Source organism: Saccoglossus kowalevskii, chromosome 1, assembly GCF_978046115.1.
Source record: "Saccoglossus kowalevskii chromosome 1, keSacKowa6.1, whole genome shotgun sequence".
Lineage (NCBI taxonomy): Eukaryota > Metazoa > Hemichordata > Enteropneusta > Harrimaniidae > Saccoglossus > Saccoglossus kowalevskii.
In genome coordinates this window covers 16,149,400-16,167,452 of record NC_140641.1, presented here as the reverse complement: position 1 = coordinate 16,167,452, position 18,053 = coordinate 16,149,400, and the positions used below count along the sequence as shown (strand labels likewise).

At 33.9% G+C, this 18,053-nt stretch overlaps 2 protein-coding genes across 2 annotated transcripts in view; both read right to left on the bottom strand.

Annotated features, from left to right (window-relative positions):
• LOC102809503 (retinoblastoma-associated protein-like) overlaps window positions 1-1,076 on the bottom strand; it is a 44,857-nt gene extending 43,781 nt beyond the window's left edge. Inside the window, exons 1-2 of the mRNA XM_085499547.1 lie at window positions 836-1,076; window positions 237-420 (exon numbers count right to left, since the gene is read on the bottom strand). Coding sequence (XP_085355673.1) covers window positions 237-420; window positions 836-888 — 237 coding nt within the window. The 5' untranslated portion in view covers window positions 889-1,076. The remainder of the gene's footprint in view (window positions 1-236; window positions 421-835) is intronic.
• A 706-nt stretch (window positions 1,077-1,782) lies between these two features.
• LOC102810146 (uncharacterized) lies at window positions 1,783-18,053 on the bottom strand. The gene is made up of 12 exons (XM_006811838.3): window positions 17,605-18,053; window positions 17,070-17,160; window positions 15,825-15,970; window positions 13,818-13,965; window positions 12,769-12,966; window positions 11,659-11,865; window positions 10,567-10,662; window positions 9,630-9,737; window positions 9,135-9,251; window positions 8,549-8,662; window positions 7,351-7,449; window positions 1,783-6,048 (listed from the first exon to the last, which is right to left on the bottom strand). The coding sequence occupies exons 1-12, from the start codon at window positions 17,889-17,891 to the stop codon at window positions 5,803-5,805; spliced, it is 1,857 nt and encodes a 618-aa protein (XP_006811901.2). The 5' UTR covers window positions 17,892-18,053; the 3' UTR covers window positions 1,783-5,802.

Below are 18,053 nucleotides of genomic sequence, written 5' to 3'. Positions count from 1 at the left end.
AATTATAATTTTTGTTAAAGCATGAAAAAATGCACCATGTGTCAATACTTACACTTGCAAAACGAAAATGCACATTAAAAAATGTCAGGGCTGACAACAGTGACATTCAATAATCGGAACTATTGGCTGGCACAAAAATATATTACCGTGCAAAGACCCCGCGCCTGCACGCCCCCTCAATCATCATACAGCTGACAGTTCCTCATATTTAAATACAATTTTTTGATCATTCGTACCTGAAATTCCTGGCGTCCAGTGTGTATTAAATTCAACCAGATTTCCATTGCTTTATTGCTGACTTCGTCCGGGATGTTGTCTATTTTGTCTGTGACGCTGGAAAATTCTCTTTCCTGTGCGTTTGGGTCGTTCACCGCGGCCATGTTGGTTGTTGTCAGCTGTGAACCATTACGATTTAACGCGCTAGAAAATAAAGTCCAATACAGAAAACTTTAATCGAACAGTTTAAAACGACCCATCAAAGATGGTTAACAGGTGTCATATTCGGTTACGCGATCGTTATTAAAATCTCGTGCAAATAACAGGGGTGGCAAAGATATCCCGTATCCATTTTTAAAGGTGACGAAACGCAATCGAAGTCAATGGTTTCACTGTTGATAGGACGGTGTTGTCCGCAATAGTTTTTACAAATTATATCAACATTATGAATATCCGTTACACGTCAGATATGCACAGACATTATCGTTATAATAATCCGAGAATATGCATGGTGTTCAATTACGTGATTCGGTTCACGAACAAAAACATGATCATAACAAAACACCCATCATCCAGATATTTTTTTTTTTGCGCTTGGAGTTGGACCAAATTTACTCACCTCGGTCTCTGAGGGGAATCGCGAATCGTCGGTGACTGTGTCGGTGTCGCCATATTTGGCTTAAAAATACACCATTTACTCGAAGGACGGATAAACTGGTGACCAGACGCGAAAAGTGATCCTAATTAAATCAATATTTGAGAGATATTTATAAAAATAAGGCGGAGTTACGACAGAAATCATAGAAAAATAATGGAAGCCGAAAAACCCCGCGAAATAGCGCCGCCATGATGCCCGCACGTGATTGGTTAAAATTGACTCTGACGCACAGTCACATGTAAATTTTAAAATTTCAATATATTTGCATCTGAGCTGAAATACGTATACGTGCCATTAGACACCGCGTTCAAATCGTGAACAACAACAACCAGTACAGTTTCCCACTGGCAGAAAACTAATGCTAGTTTGTTTGCTTAATTGTCTTGTTCAAAAGTTCACAAAAAAAATAAATAAATAACACCCTAACCACAATTTTCTATCAAAGTGCGCTGACAAATAAAATATTTTATTTTTTCTTTAAGGTTAAGGCAAAAAGGATAAATATTATGACAATAGTTGTGACTGTGTCCCTGAAAAGCCTGAAACGTCATTAGTAAAAGTAATATGGCTGCCTTTATACATTAAAGCTCCACAAATATCATGGCTTTCCCTTTAAAATACTTTTCTTTCCCAAGTTACGAAACAGCTGGTGGACATAATTAGTCATATCCACAGGTGGCTTGATGGGTGATTCAACTTTTCAGACAAATAAATCTCCTTGGATTTAGAACCAAATTAAAAGGGAGGTGGTTGTCGCGCTGCATCTACATTGAAAAAGTCCTATAGTACGTATACAACATGTGTAAAATATATTGTTTGTTGATGCAAAATTCGAACACGACCTTTTAACACTGCCAACAATTTAGGGGAGATGCAATATTTCATAATCCAATACAAAATTCCACATATTTTATTTTCACATAAATTTATTAATTTATCAAGATTATAAAAGATACATATATAGTACACAATATACAAGTCTAAAAATAACATACATTCATTATATTATAAATATTAACATTTTAATTTTGTTTACACTGTGATAAGCCTACATACAGACTTCTAAGAGATTATATAGTACTGTGATTGTTTTAACCTTTTCGCCACCAGACTTTTCCGCCCAAATTTGTCTACATTTTTTTCTCATATTATTCAATATTTCTGAAAATAAACCCGAATTTTGGAGCCAAAAGGTAAAATTTGAGTCAATTTTAAGTTTTTACTCAAAAGATTTGTCAATTTTTATCCCAATCTTCCGAAGCAAAATGCAGACTATAAACAGGACTCTTTTGTAATTTGTGCTGAAAAGAGGGAACTGGTGGTGAAAGGGTTAACTTATATGGCCATGTAATTGGCCCCTAATTTAAAACTGAGAAATTTTGTGCTATTTTAAATTAGACACTTCAGTTAGAAGCCTAGTACAAGGAACCTGTTATAACAATCCCACAATGCACCATAATGCCTTAAATAACAATGACATCATATAGTTCCAATTAATCAGCATCTGTGATGTCAACATTCTTTCCTCTACCTAACCCTTATTCTTAATTTAGGTCAAGCTCCATACAATGTATGGCTTTATTATTTAAAATAGCATTGATACGTGTATGTATTTTTTTCAATTTTGCCTTCCATTAAGTTACACTACTACTGTAAAGGGGGTAATTATTCACTGGGTTTTGATTTAGCTTATTTCGCTGACTGGAAAATTAAAACACAGTGAATATGTAAAATTTAGCATAGAACACATTATTTAAATGACAAAACCGTGAATTTAAAACCCATTGAATATGCCTGAAATGGTAAATCAGTGAAATTTAAACCCAGTGAAAATTAGTCATTTTACAGTATACAGCATGTTGTGTCTACTTTATGTCTACAGGTATAAGTGCAAGAAATGTAATTTCAATTTCAAAAATATACCTAAGGGGTGGACATTTGAAACTTAGGTGGGTGGTACGGCAGAGCAACTGCGCAACATTTTTTTTCATAGTAATTTAAAAAAAAAAAAGAATTTAAAATATTTGTTTCCCAGCTGTCAATAGTCCTTTTTCAGGATAGTGTTCTATCGCAAATAGAAGAAAAGTTTGACAGAATGTGATGCTATCCCTGAAAGGGATTATTATTTTGTCAGATTTGTTTACACAAAACGTACATCAGGCATCCCACCCCAGAGTTTCTGATAGTCCCACCCTTAATTCATTAATTATACAAGACAATCCTGTAATTTCATAAGCAGACATACTGTTTTTAAGTGCATATATTTTCATGATTATAATTAATACCTGCTTGTCATGACAATCATTTCTGCGTAATTGTTAATAGTACTGAATAACTCTGAATAAACATAAAATTCTACAAGACGTAAGTAGTCTAATATAAAGTATGCTACTTAATTAAATGTGTCACAGTCATACCACGTTGGTTTCCATAAGGTCATTGTACTTTGTCAGTTTAAATACAACATATAAAACATGTGACTGTGGTGGTTTGGACCCAACTTTAGAATACTTTCGTTTTTTTTAATTAAGTAACCACTCAATGAATCTTAGTTAATTCACATCAGCTGCATTCCTTATCATCAGTTACAAAAAAATTCCCTGGGTAAACATACATTTTACAAGATTCTAAGTTGCCATGGTAACTAGCTACACAATGTGTTTTTTATAATAATAAAAACTATTGCAAATGATATAAAATTGTCAAAAATAATAAAATAATTAAAATGCATATTAAAACATACTTTACATATATTTAGTTATGTCACTTGAACATACAGCTATAATTCATCCTTGGCCAGTAAGAGCTACTCTTACTTAGAAAAAACTACTGTAAATGTATTAATTATTAACCGTGTTTTAATTTGGTTGATGAGTAATATTCACAAAATTCCATTTGTAGGAACATGTTTAAGTACAGTAGAACTCATTTTGCTGGAAAATCCGTGAATTTCAAAACCACTCACAATATCAAAATAGTGAAATTAATGCATTTACAGTAATATTTGTCACCACAATGGCAGTCCATTGTTAGCATTTTTTTTATCTGATTTGATTTTTGGCAAAAAAACTTTATTGTGTGACTCAAATAGAAAATTAAGCATTTATTTCAGCGTCATTGCCAAATTTTGGCACCATCTACCCAATGATTTTGTAAAGCCTGCTCCTCCCAACATAATATCTTGATAAAAATTGACAAACTTTTTGATCAAAAACTAAAAACATTATCTGAAACTGTCTGTACGGCTCAAAATTACTGACAATTACTGAAAATTTTACAAAATGTGAAATTAATTGCACTGAATTTTGAGCAAAGGGTTAAGGATGTTCAAGCTGAATTCAAGTTCATATGTCAAGTTTATCGTATTTTCATTATTATGCTGACAGAATACCGACAATAAAAAAAATGGGGTCACCGGCTATTTTTTCATCATATAAGAGACCATATATTATTATTGATACAAATATTAATATTGTTAACGATTTTGAAAAACTGACATATAATTCAGTCAGTTTCCATGATGATAATAGTTTTCCATTATATACAATGGAAAGTTATCTCCCACAATGCATTGTATACATTCACAATAACATGATCAGCCGTGTCAAATTTTGTCCTGAACCCCCTTAAGATGCACACGTACATGCATGGCTATCAAGCTGTTGGACCAGAGTCAAGTTTTGTCAACCTTCACAAAATATACCCATGTACATTTTTTCACATTTTTTCCATTTGATCCAAAATAAACAAAGAAATTATAAAACAAATTCACAAAACTTTGGTATTCAAATGCTTAATGAACTACCAGTCAACTATAGCTGTACCAGTATTAAATAAAAAGATTTTTTGATCAGGTTAACACATCCATCCAGTCTGGCACATCAGCATTTCTGGGAAATGTACTGATTTTATTTAATCATTGACAGAATTAAGTTTCAAACATACCCGGCCTAACACACCATTCCTCTAAACTGCGCCCTCTAGTGACAAAGTGTGGCTATGAGTAAAAGGAAGCCTGTGTACAGTGCCAATACAGTTTTGATCTGCAGTCATTCACAGACAAAAAAAAAATGATGTTCAAGCATTTGACTTCTCTGTCTTCATGTCACTGCTATCAGCCTCTTTCATCCAAACTTTTAAAATTATGACAATATTCCAATAATTATTAATTATAAATTACACTGGAATCAAACTCATATATTCTATATTTATACATTATCAAGTTCATATTCCAACTGATATTCTCAATCAACTCACACATGAATGTGTATAGGAGCCAAACACTGCGATCCATAATTAAAATGACCACTTGGCAGCCATTTTTTTCAATTCTTATTACCGAATGAGAATTGAGGAATGAACTGACCAGCAGTCCATGCTTTTCTATTCCAAATGAAGTTTAAAATTGGCTGAGTGTGAATCATGTTCTAGCAATAATATTCTGAATTATTAACATAATTGCAGCACAAAATATCCATATAATTATGTTTCAATATGAGACAAGTAATAAACCGACTGTTATCCATTCCACATATAAACAAAATGACAGTGAGTATCTTATACACATAAAGGCATGCACAGTACCCAAGTGGCAATATAGCGCCCTCATACTGACATTTAGGAAAATCTATTAGAGGTTATGATATCCCAAGTACTGGTATCATGATTGATCAATTGTTTTCAAGGTAGTCATTCCTGACCTGTTTAATTTCCTTGATTGACACACTTAACTAATTATTATGTCATTTTCTTTTAGGCTAAGATACCGGTAGGTTTCATTAGATAATTAACAGGCAATTAATATGTTACTTTTGAATACTTAATTATCACCAGAATTCCTGCAGCAGAAATCTACATTAAAAGTTTTATAATTTTTGTAAAGGCCATGATTCTTGGAAGTCACCATAAAACAACAACTAGAACTAGTTCTAGTTCTCAATGTGTTCCCAGTTTCCCATTTCAATGATTTTACGAAAAGTCTCTTTCAATCTAGCCAAGGAGTCTTTAGAATTCTTGAACTGCTTTTCGGCACATTTGGCATTCAGCTGCATACCAATCTGTGTGACCACCTGCTCGCATCTTTCAGGAAGGAATGATTTGATGTATTCAGCACCAATCGCTCGTATCTGTCGCCGAGATGGCCTGATATATCGCAGTTTGTCATGGTTTTCTTTCTGTTATATACAAAAGTTATAGAAAAAATGAAATGTATATAGAACATTGTCATTCATTCATTCATTCATTCATTCACTATTATCACCAGTGTGCCTGAATTTATAGGTACCGCAAGTCAGTTTGTGGACTGCGAACAGTGCTGTGACAGGGTAGGTGAAAAAAACAAAATGTCGTGGCCCCTGATAGCCTATATTTTTTACACTTATTTCATTTATAAAATGTGAATTTCATTTCACTAAATTACAAATTCCATAACTATAGTAAGATCACAATATCAATTTATGATTTTCTGTTGTATCAATGATGTGCCAGTGCACAAGTGGTTGCATCAAAGCAGACTCATTTGTGAGTGAATTTTCCTTAGGTCATCAAATTTCGCTAATTTAGAATAAAGTATAAGATGAGATTGTTGGCATTTTAGCTAAATTTTGTTAAGATTTTGTTAATTCATGTATTGAACCAAATTTGCTAAAATCGCATGTAGCTATTTCAATGTGTTTTACAGTACTCAGAATACAAATCCACAGGTGTCTTTTGTTCAACTCAAATTACCTAGCTTTTCTAACAAAATTTTAGATGGCTCATATTCATCATTATTTTCGTAAAAAATTCATAAGATTTCACTTTTAAATTCTTTTGAAATTGTTTGGACTAACTATCAGGGACTGTTCTCACAAGAAAATTAAATTTTTGGGGTATCATCTCATTAATGACTTAGGTTTTATAAAACCCACCACCACCAAGCATTATTTTTGTCCATGTTCCCTGTCTTTTCAGATTAAAAAAAATTATGACACAACTCATAAGCAATTGACGCATGTTAACCATGTTGTTAACCAGATACAATCACTTTGTTGAGAGGAGGGTAGGGATGAATCATATTGTGTTTGCTGAGATGGTGAGGGTGGCCAAGTTTGTGCAGGCAGTTTTAAGCTCAAATTGCCAGAGGTAAAGCAGGAATTGGGATTGCTGGGATTTTACATATGAAAATTTACTATGGTGTACATAAACTGAGACAAAGTGACAAATTTTTTATTTTAGCTGGAATTAATTTTCACTGAACAGATATTTTGGCCATTTTGTATGAGGTTTACTTTCACACGTTTTTGAAGTGTTGAATGTAAAATCTGGGAAAAAAGGATACTTTCACTGGATCACTGATTTACCCCCTCAGAGAAAATAAAACCCAAGTGAAAATAAAATATTTTACTTCTACCTTAAAGAGTGCCCTATAAACCAGTATTAAAAACTGTTGACTACTCGGTAGTATTGATAGACTTCATAATTTTTAGAGACAGTACCTTCAACTGAATCTTAACAAAATGGGTGACTTGTTGTTGATGTGTATCCCAGTCCTCTCCTCCTTGTATCACAATAACTTTTAAGTCTCCACAAATAACCTAAAATCACAATGATGAAGTAACAGAGAGTAAAATACCCAGTGTAAGTATTCAGAAAACAAGATATTTATCTCAGTTCCACCCATGATTTCTCTGACATGTACTGAAGGATATGAAAATAAATAAAAAATAATAAGTGTCATATTTCCTTGTATACAGTACACAGGTGAGTTTGATATCAGAGACTGCATCAGTACGGAAGTATGGAAGAATCCATCAAATTTATTTATCCCAATATCAGATTGTAATCAGATTGCAATCAATATTTGAAAAACAAGTGCATATAGCGGACACTGACACCAACACTGCATGCCAACAACAATTTTACCTTTCCTTTAATCTATGATACAGAAACATAATCAGTATCAAACAAGTTTAGAAAAAATCTCTGAGTGTTGTGAAGGAATCGGAAGCAAAGATTCAATGTATACAACACAGATACTGGAAATATCACTGCAAGCTCTAAGTTTGTCAGGTGGTTCTTGAGCTATCAGTTGACACATGCATACAGACAGACAAATAGATTGGGTGAACTCAAAGACTGACTTTATTGTATTCGCACATGATACTCAAATAGATACCATAATTGTCTATTAGTAGAAGATGCAATAATAAAATATGCGTAAGCCCCATGATGTTGTCCTGATGTTTGTTGGGTATGGAAGTTTTTTTCATGAGTGATGCGGTGTAATCTGCGGTCATATTTTCACAAGCATGGATACACCGGATCATGGTATGAAGATATCCTGTGGAATACTACACAAACACCAAATAAAGAAAGGAGATTTACCGTACGTTTTGGGATTTTTTGCTCATTTGCATATCGACAGGGGAAATGCCGAGTACATTTTCAAGGGCGGAAGAAAGTAAACTCCAGCACAGTAATGATAAGAATTGAGAGAAATATGTCTATGGTCAAAATATGTTGTAGTTTAATAATCCAGTATACAATACATATAACTGTTCGTTTACTTGCACTTCTATTGAAGATGTGATTCTCATGGAGCAAATACGGTATCCCTATGTAAGGAAGTATTAAGAATGAGTAAGCTAGGTGGGCCTCTCTGGTTCAGCATAATGAGATAACAGACACACTTACTTCAGATGTTTTCCGAATCAAGGAAGCAAATTGTTCATTCAATTTAAATTTCATGCATAAATTAAGCGCTTCAAAAGATAGCTGGGAAGTTGCCAAGTATGCACTGTTGATGGCCTGAAAAAAAAAGAACATTGAGTATACAAAAGTGGGAGCATTTTTGAATGTTCAGAGTGTAGTCAGCAAATCAGCAAAGGCGTTGCATGTACAAATGTTCAGAGTGCTGTCAGCAAATCAGCAAAGGCGTTGCATGTATAAATGTTCAGAGTGTAGTCAGCCAATCAGCAAAGGCGTTACATATACAAATGTTCAGAGTGCTGTCAGCAAATCAGCAAAGGCGTTGCATGTACAAATGTTCAGAGTGTAGTCAGCCAATCAGCAAAGGCGTTACATATACAAATGTTCAGAGTGCTGTCAGCTAATCAGCAAAGGCATTGCATGTACAAACGTTCAGAGTACGGTCAGCCAATCAGCAAAGGCATTACATTTACAAACGTTCAGAGTACAGTCAGCCAATCAGCAAAGGTGTTACATGTACAAATGATTAGAGGGCAGTGAGGCAATAAGCAAAGGTGTTACAGCCACTTACATTCAAGTCAACAATCTCCTGTATCCTTTCTAACACTTCGGAAGGAGTCACCGATTCCAATCTTCTCATTAATTGTCGGAATATATACATGTTGTCATGATAATATTCAAATTTACACTGCAAATAAATAATAAATAACCAATTATTAATAATTGGATAATTTTTTTTATATGATATTTAACATAATGGTGTCGAGTCTAATCAGGTTTCAGTGAGTAAGATCTTTGCAGTTGGAGGTCTTTTGAAATGAATGAAACTGGTTTTAAAAACTTTGATTGTGAAGTATTTATAATTTAAGGCAGCTTGAGCAAAATCCAAATTTTGCATCAATCAGCATGTTACTGCACAATAAGAGAGGATATGTATATAATGGAAAATATTATCATAATGGAAACTCAATAATTTAAATATCATATTTTTGGACATATTATGATTCATATCAATACATGAGTTTTTCAAACACATTAGGAAATGATAAAGGAAAGCATATTTTACCTTGAGTAAATTTCTGATTGTCGACTGCTGTGCAGGTGTCTGTGGTTTTAACTGTTTTATGCTCATAACCGTGAAAACAAATGATGTGAAATGGTCCGACAGATCTCCCTGAACATGATGGGAAAATATAGAAATCTCACATCAAAGGAATATATTCTAATACATGCTGATGGACATTGTTGTAATTTAAATAAAGACAGATAAAGCCCAATAAAGAATATTATTATACATCTGTCACCGTAACGCCATTTACAGTGTGCCGTAATTTTGTGGTATTTTACTGGGTATTTTCATCCTACCATATTAGGAAATGTGAATTCCAAATATGGTAGGATTACGTGCGGAAGCGTCCTCTCATAATAAAAACAAACATGGCTGCCACCAGAGTTTGACCGGACTCCACACAAAGAAGTTGGCTGAATCAGTTCTAAATATTTTGGATTTTGGCATTCCCGTGATGTTTCCTTGGAAGGAAAAGATGTACAATAATAAGGTTATTACGAGGATACCTCAAAGTATGCACTCAGACAGTAGATCGTCGCATCGACCTCCGCTGCACATCAGCCGATACTTCCGCTGTACTGTCTTTGTGCATACTTTGAGGTATCCTCGTAATAACCTCATATTACTACACAGGTTTTTTTTTTTATTCAGTTTCTCAAAACTTGCAGTTCTAATTGTCAAGTATCTTTACCAGAATGTTGTATCGCAAAACTCAGTTACCATGTAATGAAAACATTTATTTTTCATTTCATTCTGTCAGTCTTCCGTAAACTGCATTTGCTGCCTACAGACAGAACGTACTGTCAATGAAGGGGAAATCCTCAGACTAACAAAGCATGCCTTTTATACTGTGGTGAATATTTGTATAAAACTCAAGAGTAATATTTCAAAAATGATTTCCGAAAAGTGATAAACATGAAGTGAACTGGAATACCTGAGCTTTTGCTAATATCTGTATGTTGCTTCTGACTTGCGGTAACGACTTTGGACAACCGAGACCAATCTCTAGCCCATCTATCAACTGTCGATACTAAGTATGATATAAAATTAAAACGGATATTATCTTGATTAACTTTTTACTGCTATGTAATTTATGATACATACTACATATGGGTACATGGAAAAAATAAAGGCACATTGCAGATATAATGCTTGATAAAAGTGTAGGGATATGTGAACATAAAGGAATATAGATATATTGTAGTGCCATTGTATATGTAAAATAAGATCCATATCGAACATAACTGTGGTGCTTTAAGATTATTACTTTGAATGAAATCTATTTTCAATAAGTTAGTTAGTTAGGATAAATTATTTGGAACATACACAAAAACAATTCCGATATAAGTCCAATATAAGAACATAAAATAACATAACTAATCTAAAATAATTTTAAAATCTGAAATACAAAATTAGCTACCCCGGTAAAATACTATAAACATATTTATCTACACTTGATAAAATCTTGATAAACAATTCTTCAGTTGGTAAGATTTGTTAATGAGGTGAATATATAAATAGTGCATAGAGGAATTTTTTACTGCATTCTGAAAAAAACTGTTATGTTTACAGAGATAAATGCAAGGTTTTTCATCACCAACTTCATTATTCATATTATAATTATTTTTGAATGTTTTATATGTATGTTTAATATGACCAGTTTTGTTGAGTACATTTGGGTCAACCTTTCTTTAAACAGAATGCAAAAGTTTGCTTGATTAGTATCTGTGTTTGGACAAACTTATACCAAGGATCATATTTATATCTTTGAACATTAAAATTTCAACAATGTTCGGCACATGTAAATTTTGGAGAACAATTAAGAACAAAGAAAATCACCATTTCTCATACATATTTGTAGATGCTCTAATAGAAGCCGCATCCCCTCTGTTGCATTGTATTGAAACCGTGGCTTCTAATGCAAATTTTACAGTAATAGTTGCAAAGTATGATCTGCGAGTGCAATGTTAACAGCTTTGATTGACAGGGTGATTACAAAAGCACAAGTCATACATTTCAAACCAACCTTGGGTAACTGGGCATCTATTTTTTCCTGAAAACGCACAATTTTCCCATAGATATAGACAACATTACTGTTCACATCATTGGTTTCTTCAATCTGGTGACTCTGCGACAGTGACTTCTGGTTATTGACCTGAATTTCCAGCAACTGATCTTTACATTTGTTACAGACCCTTAAGTATAAGTGGATATCAGGTTCAATTTCCGGACACTGGAATAAGAGAAGGATAAAACTATGGAAGACTTCAAAAGAAAAAGGTGGTAATTATGCACAAATTTGACTGCACATTATTTTTTTACGTTTGAGGGGATACAGTGATTTCCCAGGATCACAATGCATTGTGCTTCTTCCCAAAAAATTTATTTGACAATCATATTGTCAACCTTTTTATCAGTGTGTTATATAAACAACGTAGTATATTGCAGTCTGTAGCGAAGTGACCATAGAATTAAAGTTCTTTTCGCCAAATTTAAAGGGTTGTGGCTGTTGATGTGAGACCCATACGAACAAAAAAGGTGACGTTGGATGTTACGCAGACCAACGAGTAGAAACAAATTTTACTGGAATCCATCGATGAACATTACATAGCATCAGCCAATATTTAGTGCATATCGCGTTCTGATAAAAACTCATGGTTCTGATTGCCAATGGGAGAGTGCACTAGATTATGGGGGAAATCAATGTTTATCAACACAAATCTTGCACATACATGGCACAATGTTGACTGCCCTTTAAGTCATTTTCCTCGATTCTCAAATCTTCCAAACCCTCCACAAATTGTCCACACTTACTATGACATACACATTATGTACATTTCTACTAATCTGCAGTGGCGTCCCAGAACACTATACTATCAAGAATGACACATATGTTAAACCACTAAATTAGGGTTAGGGTTCTTGAAATTTGCATAACAAAGAAATAGTAACTTCAAATAAATTCTAAGTGAAGCATTACAATCTTTTAGATGTGCTGCAATTTATGATCTCATACACAGACAAAAAGCTGTAAATGCATTCTTGATACAGAATAAGATATCTGGGTTTCCACAATGACAATGGGCTGTTAAATTTGAATCATTAGAAAACAATCTGAAAGAAGGTACGTACTTACTCCGATAATTCTGATTATGGCCCATCTCGGTCGCTCTCCTAGTGCATTTCGATCTTCTTCATCAGGTACAAATACTAAGAGATCTGTGGAGGAGCAAGGCATGCACACGACACACCCACATACTTTACAGTTGTATTTCTTGCTAAGCCAGCCAAATGCCAAGTGACATCGCTGGCACACGTCAGTAGCACTTTTCGGCTAGGAAAATAAATATATATATATATCAATGATGAAGTGGTATATATAGGATGGCGATCATCACATACTTTTAGTGCATTGTGGGTTAGTTTAAACCAAATCAAACCATGATTGAACACAAAAACCTTAACTAACTATCCCATAATGCACTAAAATTGGAAATTGCGATATGGTCTACGTAACATGCCTTTGAATTTCATGCAAATAAAAAATGTATTTTACAAGCATTTTAAGATCGTAAAACAAAATGGCCGTCAGTTGGCAATTTTGAATCCAATTCGAGAGAAACAAAATGACATTGATCAAGATCCCATGTACCAAGTTTGAACATATTCTGTCTATGCACAACCAAGAGCCGTTTCTGGAATGTTAGTAATGCTCGTTTTTGATGCATTTTCAATATTAAACTGGCCGCCATTTGAATGTCTTGAATTGAATCAGAAAAAGAATAAATGTATGAATTATAAATCAGCCCAGGCATGTCCAAGATACATGTACAACGCACTCAAGAAAGTCAATCCATAAGACAGCCTTTGGACAGAGACTAAAAAGAAATATTCACTGCTATACATTTTAGTGATATTCCTGGACATTTTTCTTGCATAATAATAATGATAATTCCATAATTAAAATGATACATTGTGTCCAGTAATTATTCTTCATAAGATGTGTTGTTAACGCTGTTTGAGTTATCACAATATCATCTGTCACATAAATATCATAAATATCATGTGTATGGTTTTCATCTGGCAAATTAAATTCAAAACAAACTTTTTATAAACTTTATCAGAAAATACAAATGCAATTTAGAGTGAATCTTTATATTCAATACCACAAAGTGTAGTGTTTACCGTCCATCTGCGAGCTTTCTGCCATGTTGGTACCGTGGTGAGCGGACTTATAATTTCCCGCATCGATGACCTGATCTTTGAATGACCGATACTGAGTTGAAAACCTTCAATCAAGCGCTCACATTCTGCGTTTATATCAAACGGTAAACTGAATGGAAAAAGCAAAGTAAGAAAAAAATAATATAAAACTATTTTTCTACCCTCTGTAATTTCTGATGATTTAAAGGAAAGGTCATCGCTGCTAATGAATGTTTATGGCTATCTACAAAAAAATCCGAAATTTTCGAATATCATTTTATACTAAATATAGTCGCTGCCATCTTATTATATGTACCTCACTATGTTTTGATTTGAGAATGAAAGCAAAGCATTGTGGGTACATTTGACAACATAGGCTAGGTTAATCATAAGTGCCTTTAATGGATCCACCTGCCATACCATGTTACTTTGTTATATCTGTGTTTGTACCTTGTTTATTATTTTCCTAAATAATCACTCTCATATATGGTAATACCATGTAGTCAATTTTAATGATAGCATCACATTCAAGTGAACTGTTCTATCCAAAGAATTATAGGTATTTTGGGGGGCAAAATTAAACATTTTTGTTATTGTTTTTGCCTTGAAAAACACCCTTAATTCTTCATGATATCACAGTTTGGCTGAATTTGGCACTATCCTAAACAAGTTTTTATAAAGTCACTTTAATTTATTAATGATTACATGATAGATCTTCCAAGTAATCTGTAATGGGGTTCAAAAAATCATTCTTTAAAAAAAACTGGCTGCCAAATGGTATTTTAACAAGCAGCCTATCGGCTGAGATAGCTCCGTTGTTAGCAATGCACATTTCAATTAAAGAACTGAAGACATCATTAGAAAATGAACAATATGAATAGTATCAAAGCAATCGGACTTACAGTTTTTAACAAGAAGTCGAAAATATCACTTTTTACCAAAAATGACAAAAATATTCACCAAAATTAGAGAACTGAATATATCATCACAAAATGAACAAATCTGAGAAAGGTCTACATGTAGTATCTATATATGTAATATCAAAGCAATTGAACTATTGGTTTTTAACAAGAAGTTGAAAATATCACTTTTTACCAAAAATTACAAAAATATTCACCAAAATTAGAGAATTGAAGATATCATCACGAAATGAACAAATCTGAGAGAGGTCCACATGTAGTACCTATATATGTAATATCAAAGCAATCGGACTTGCGGTTTTTAACAAGAAGTCGAAAATATCACTTTTTACCAAAAATGACAAAAATAGAGAATTGAAGATATCATCACGAAATGAACAAATCTGAGAGAGGTCCACATGTAGTACCTATATATGTAGTATCAAAGCAATTGGACTTGCGGTTTTTAACAAGAAGTCGAAAATATCACTTTTTACCAAAAATGACAAAAATATTCACCAAAATTAGAGAATTAAAGATATCATTACAAAATGAACAAATCTGAGAGAGGCCCACATGTAGTACCTATATATGTAATATCAAAGCATTTACACTTGCGGTTTTTAACAAGAAGTCAAAAATATCACTTTTTACCAAAAATGACAAAAATATTCACCAAAATTAGAGAATTGAAGATATCAACATGAAATGAACAAACCTAAGAGAGGTCTACCCAAGGTACATATACACCAAGTATCAAAGCATTCAGGCTTGTAGTTTTCAAGAAGAAGTCGAAAAAGTAAAACATTGACACGGACGACAGACGACGACGACGGACAATCACTCATATGATAAGCTCCGCTCGACAAAGTCGACAGCGGAGCTAAAAAACCAGATGTTGTACACCAAGGTCTAATGAGGTTCAATGTACCATGTTTGAATGAAATCCGTACATGTATACCAAGGATCTTGAAACAAATGCTAGTGCATATGCATGATGCATGTGTGAAATGTGAAAAAGATTAATACAACCATATCTGAAATATACAAATATGGACAAAGGTAAAGTATCAATCACTGATATACTCACTTGTAATGATCAACACAGTCATTTATCGTTGACTTCTGTGAATATTCAGGTGATTTGCATAGTTGTCTTACTTGCTTAAAATAGTTTGTATGCGTGGATGATGCCCCAACAGTTTGTGGTCCTTGGTCAAAACACCTGTAACACACCTGAGTTCAAGTCATTAAAAAATGAGATGCTTTCTAAATCTTCCTTTTTGATATTACCAGAGGTACATTACTTGAGGTTTGCAACTACAGTGACATGATACCAAGATCCTGTTTCAATCTCGCTCTCGCATAAGCGTTTGAACTCAGAAAAATGAGAATGCACATGCCCAAGGTAACTAGAATACTGGGAGGTCCAGGTGGATCAAAATAGCTGTTCACGATATGACAAATTACAATAACTATATACTGTACTGTACATTTTCGATGTATTCCATTTTTTTTTAATATGAATGTGATAAACATGTTTTATTGTTTTATTACAAACCGCCTATGTCATGTCAGAAGGCCGTAGCTTCAGTCTTGCTATCTACGAGAAGAGACTTGAATGGGATCTTGACATGATGTTACCATACAGTACTATGCGCGTTGCAAACCCCAAGTAATGTACCTCTGATATTACACAATGTATAAATGGCTTTAATTAAAGTAAGCACAGTGACAGCAACAGAATGCTGCTCACGAAAAGTGCTCTACAGATAATATGTGTCTATATATCCTGTGAGTTTGAAAGCGGTGCACTTTCAATCAATGGGTACCGCCATTTTGTTTGTTTATTTTCACAAACTATGCGAAGTGAGACAGTTCATTCATGATAAAACATTTTCAGAATATTGTTCAATGATAAGGCAATTGTTTTCTGAAAATAATTGTTTCGAACTACAATGTATTTTGATCAGTGTCAACACACTAATCGTGTGTGGCGCCACCTTGAATTCTGCTCAATTCGCATGTGAATGAAAAATTACATCCCACTTCACGTGCTTCAACTTTAGTAAACTACTAGGGTGTGCTCACTCGCCAGTCAATACAAATGAACATTCATATACAAGCAGACCTAATGAAATTTGTATGAATATTTTTGTTGATAAATATTTATTTAGTTTGCTCATTTACCCTCACAGTAATATGTAATTCAAAGGGGTGAATTGTGATAAATATAGCATTTTCCATATTATTTTTTGTGTTCACTGAGTATAAATCACAAGATTTAATAAAATAAAATAAGTTTAATTTGCAGTCTGCATTCAACTCTTCATACCTTATAAAGTTTACCTCCAGGGTCAGGTTCTGCAAGTACAGATAATCTTCTCTGATAGTTTGTACACGTCCAACAAAACACTTCACCACATCTATAAGTGAATACAGACAGGCCACACATAGAATGGTGTCAGACAGAGACAAGTCATTCAACAGAGTCGTCTTATATCACTGCACCATTTCGTGACCACTCCATGGTCCACAATTTTTTCCCAATTTTCGAATAAAAGTCTTAAAGTGAAGAGAAAAATCTTAAAGTGAAGGACTTGTCACCTGAACACGCATGCGAATTGAGTCCCAAAGGACGATAACAATGCATGCTAAAAACACAAAGGCTTATGGATAGATGCTTGTTTTCAAACAATGACACGCTATGGTTGACTGCCACATGTGCAGGTGAAAACTCCCTCGCTTTATATGCATCTGAATTTGAACCAAATACTAAACTATGATGTAGCTTATAGATTACAAAACTACTTGTTTTTTCATCTAAATTTGTCTTGTAACTTTAAATATCTAAATGGTTCAAAGCTTACCTCCTGCAGTGATGTTTTCTCTCTGTCAGTGAAAATTTCAGTTTACAACTAGGATTGACACATTCAGATCTTTCACTGTTTTCCACCCAATGTCTCTTCGTTATCTCCTGTCTATCTAGCTGACCAGGATCTTGCGTCCCCTCAACCATCTGGGTGAACCCCCGTAATTCATCTTGCATTAGTTTATCCCATTCCGGCTGAGATATTGGTGACTGGTTCATAGTTGGTGTGGTGGGATAATCCATTTGTGGAGAAGGGTGTTGTGAGGAGGGGTGAGCAGCAGCCATTTTTCTTTCACATTGCTTTTTTATATACCAATAGAAGAGAGGGAGGAGTTAAAAAAAAGCTTGGTACAAATTCTGTGTGTTAGAAGGATTGGAGGCAAAGTCAAAGGAAAGAAAAAGAAACTTAGTACAGTCAAACCTGAGTTAGTGACCACCATTATATAA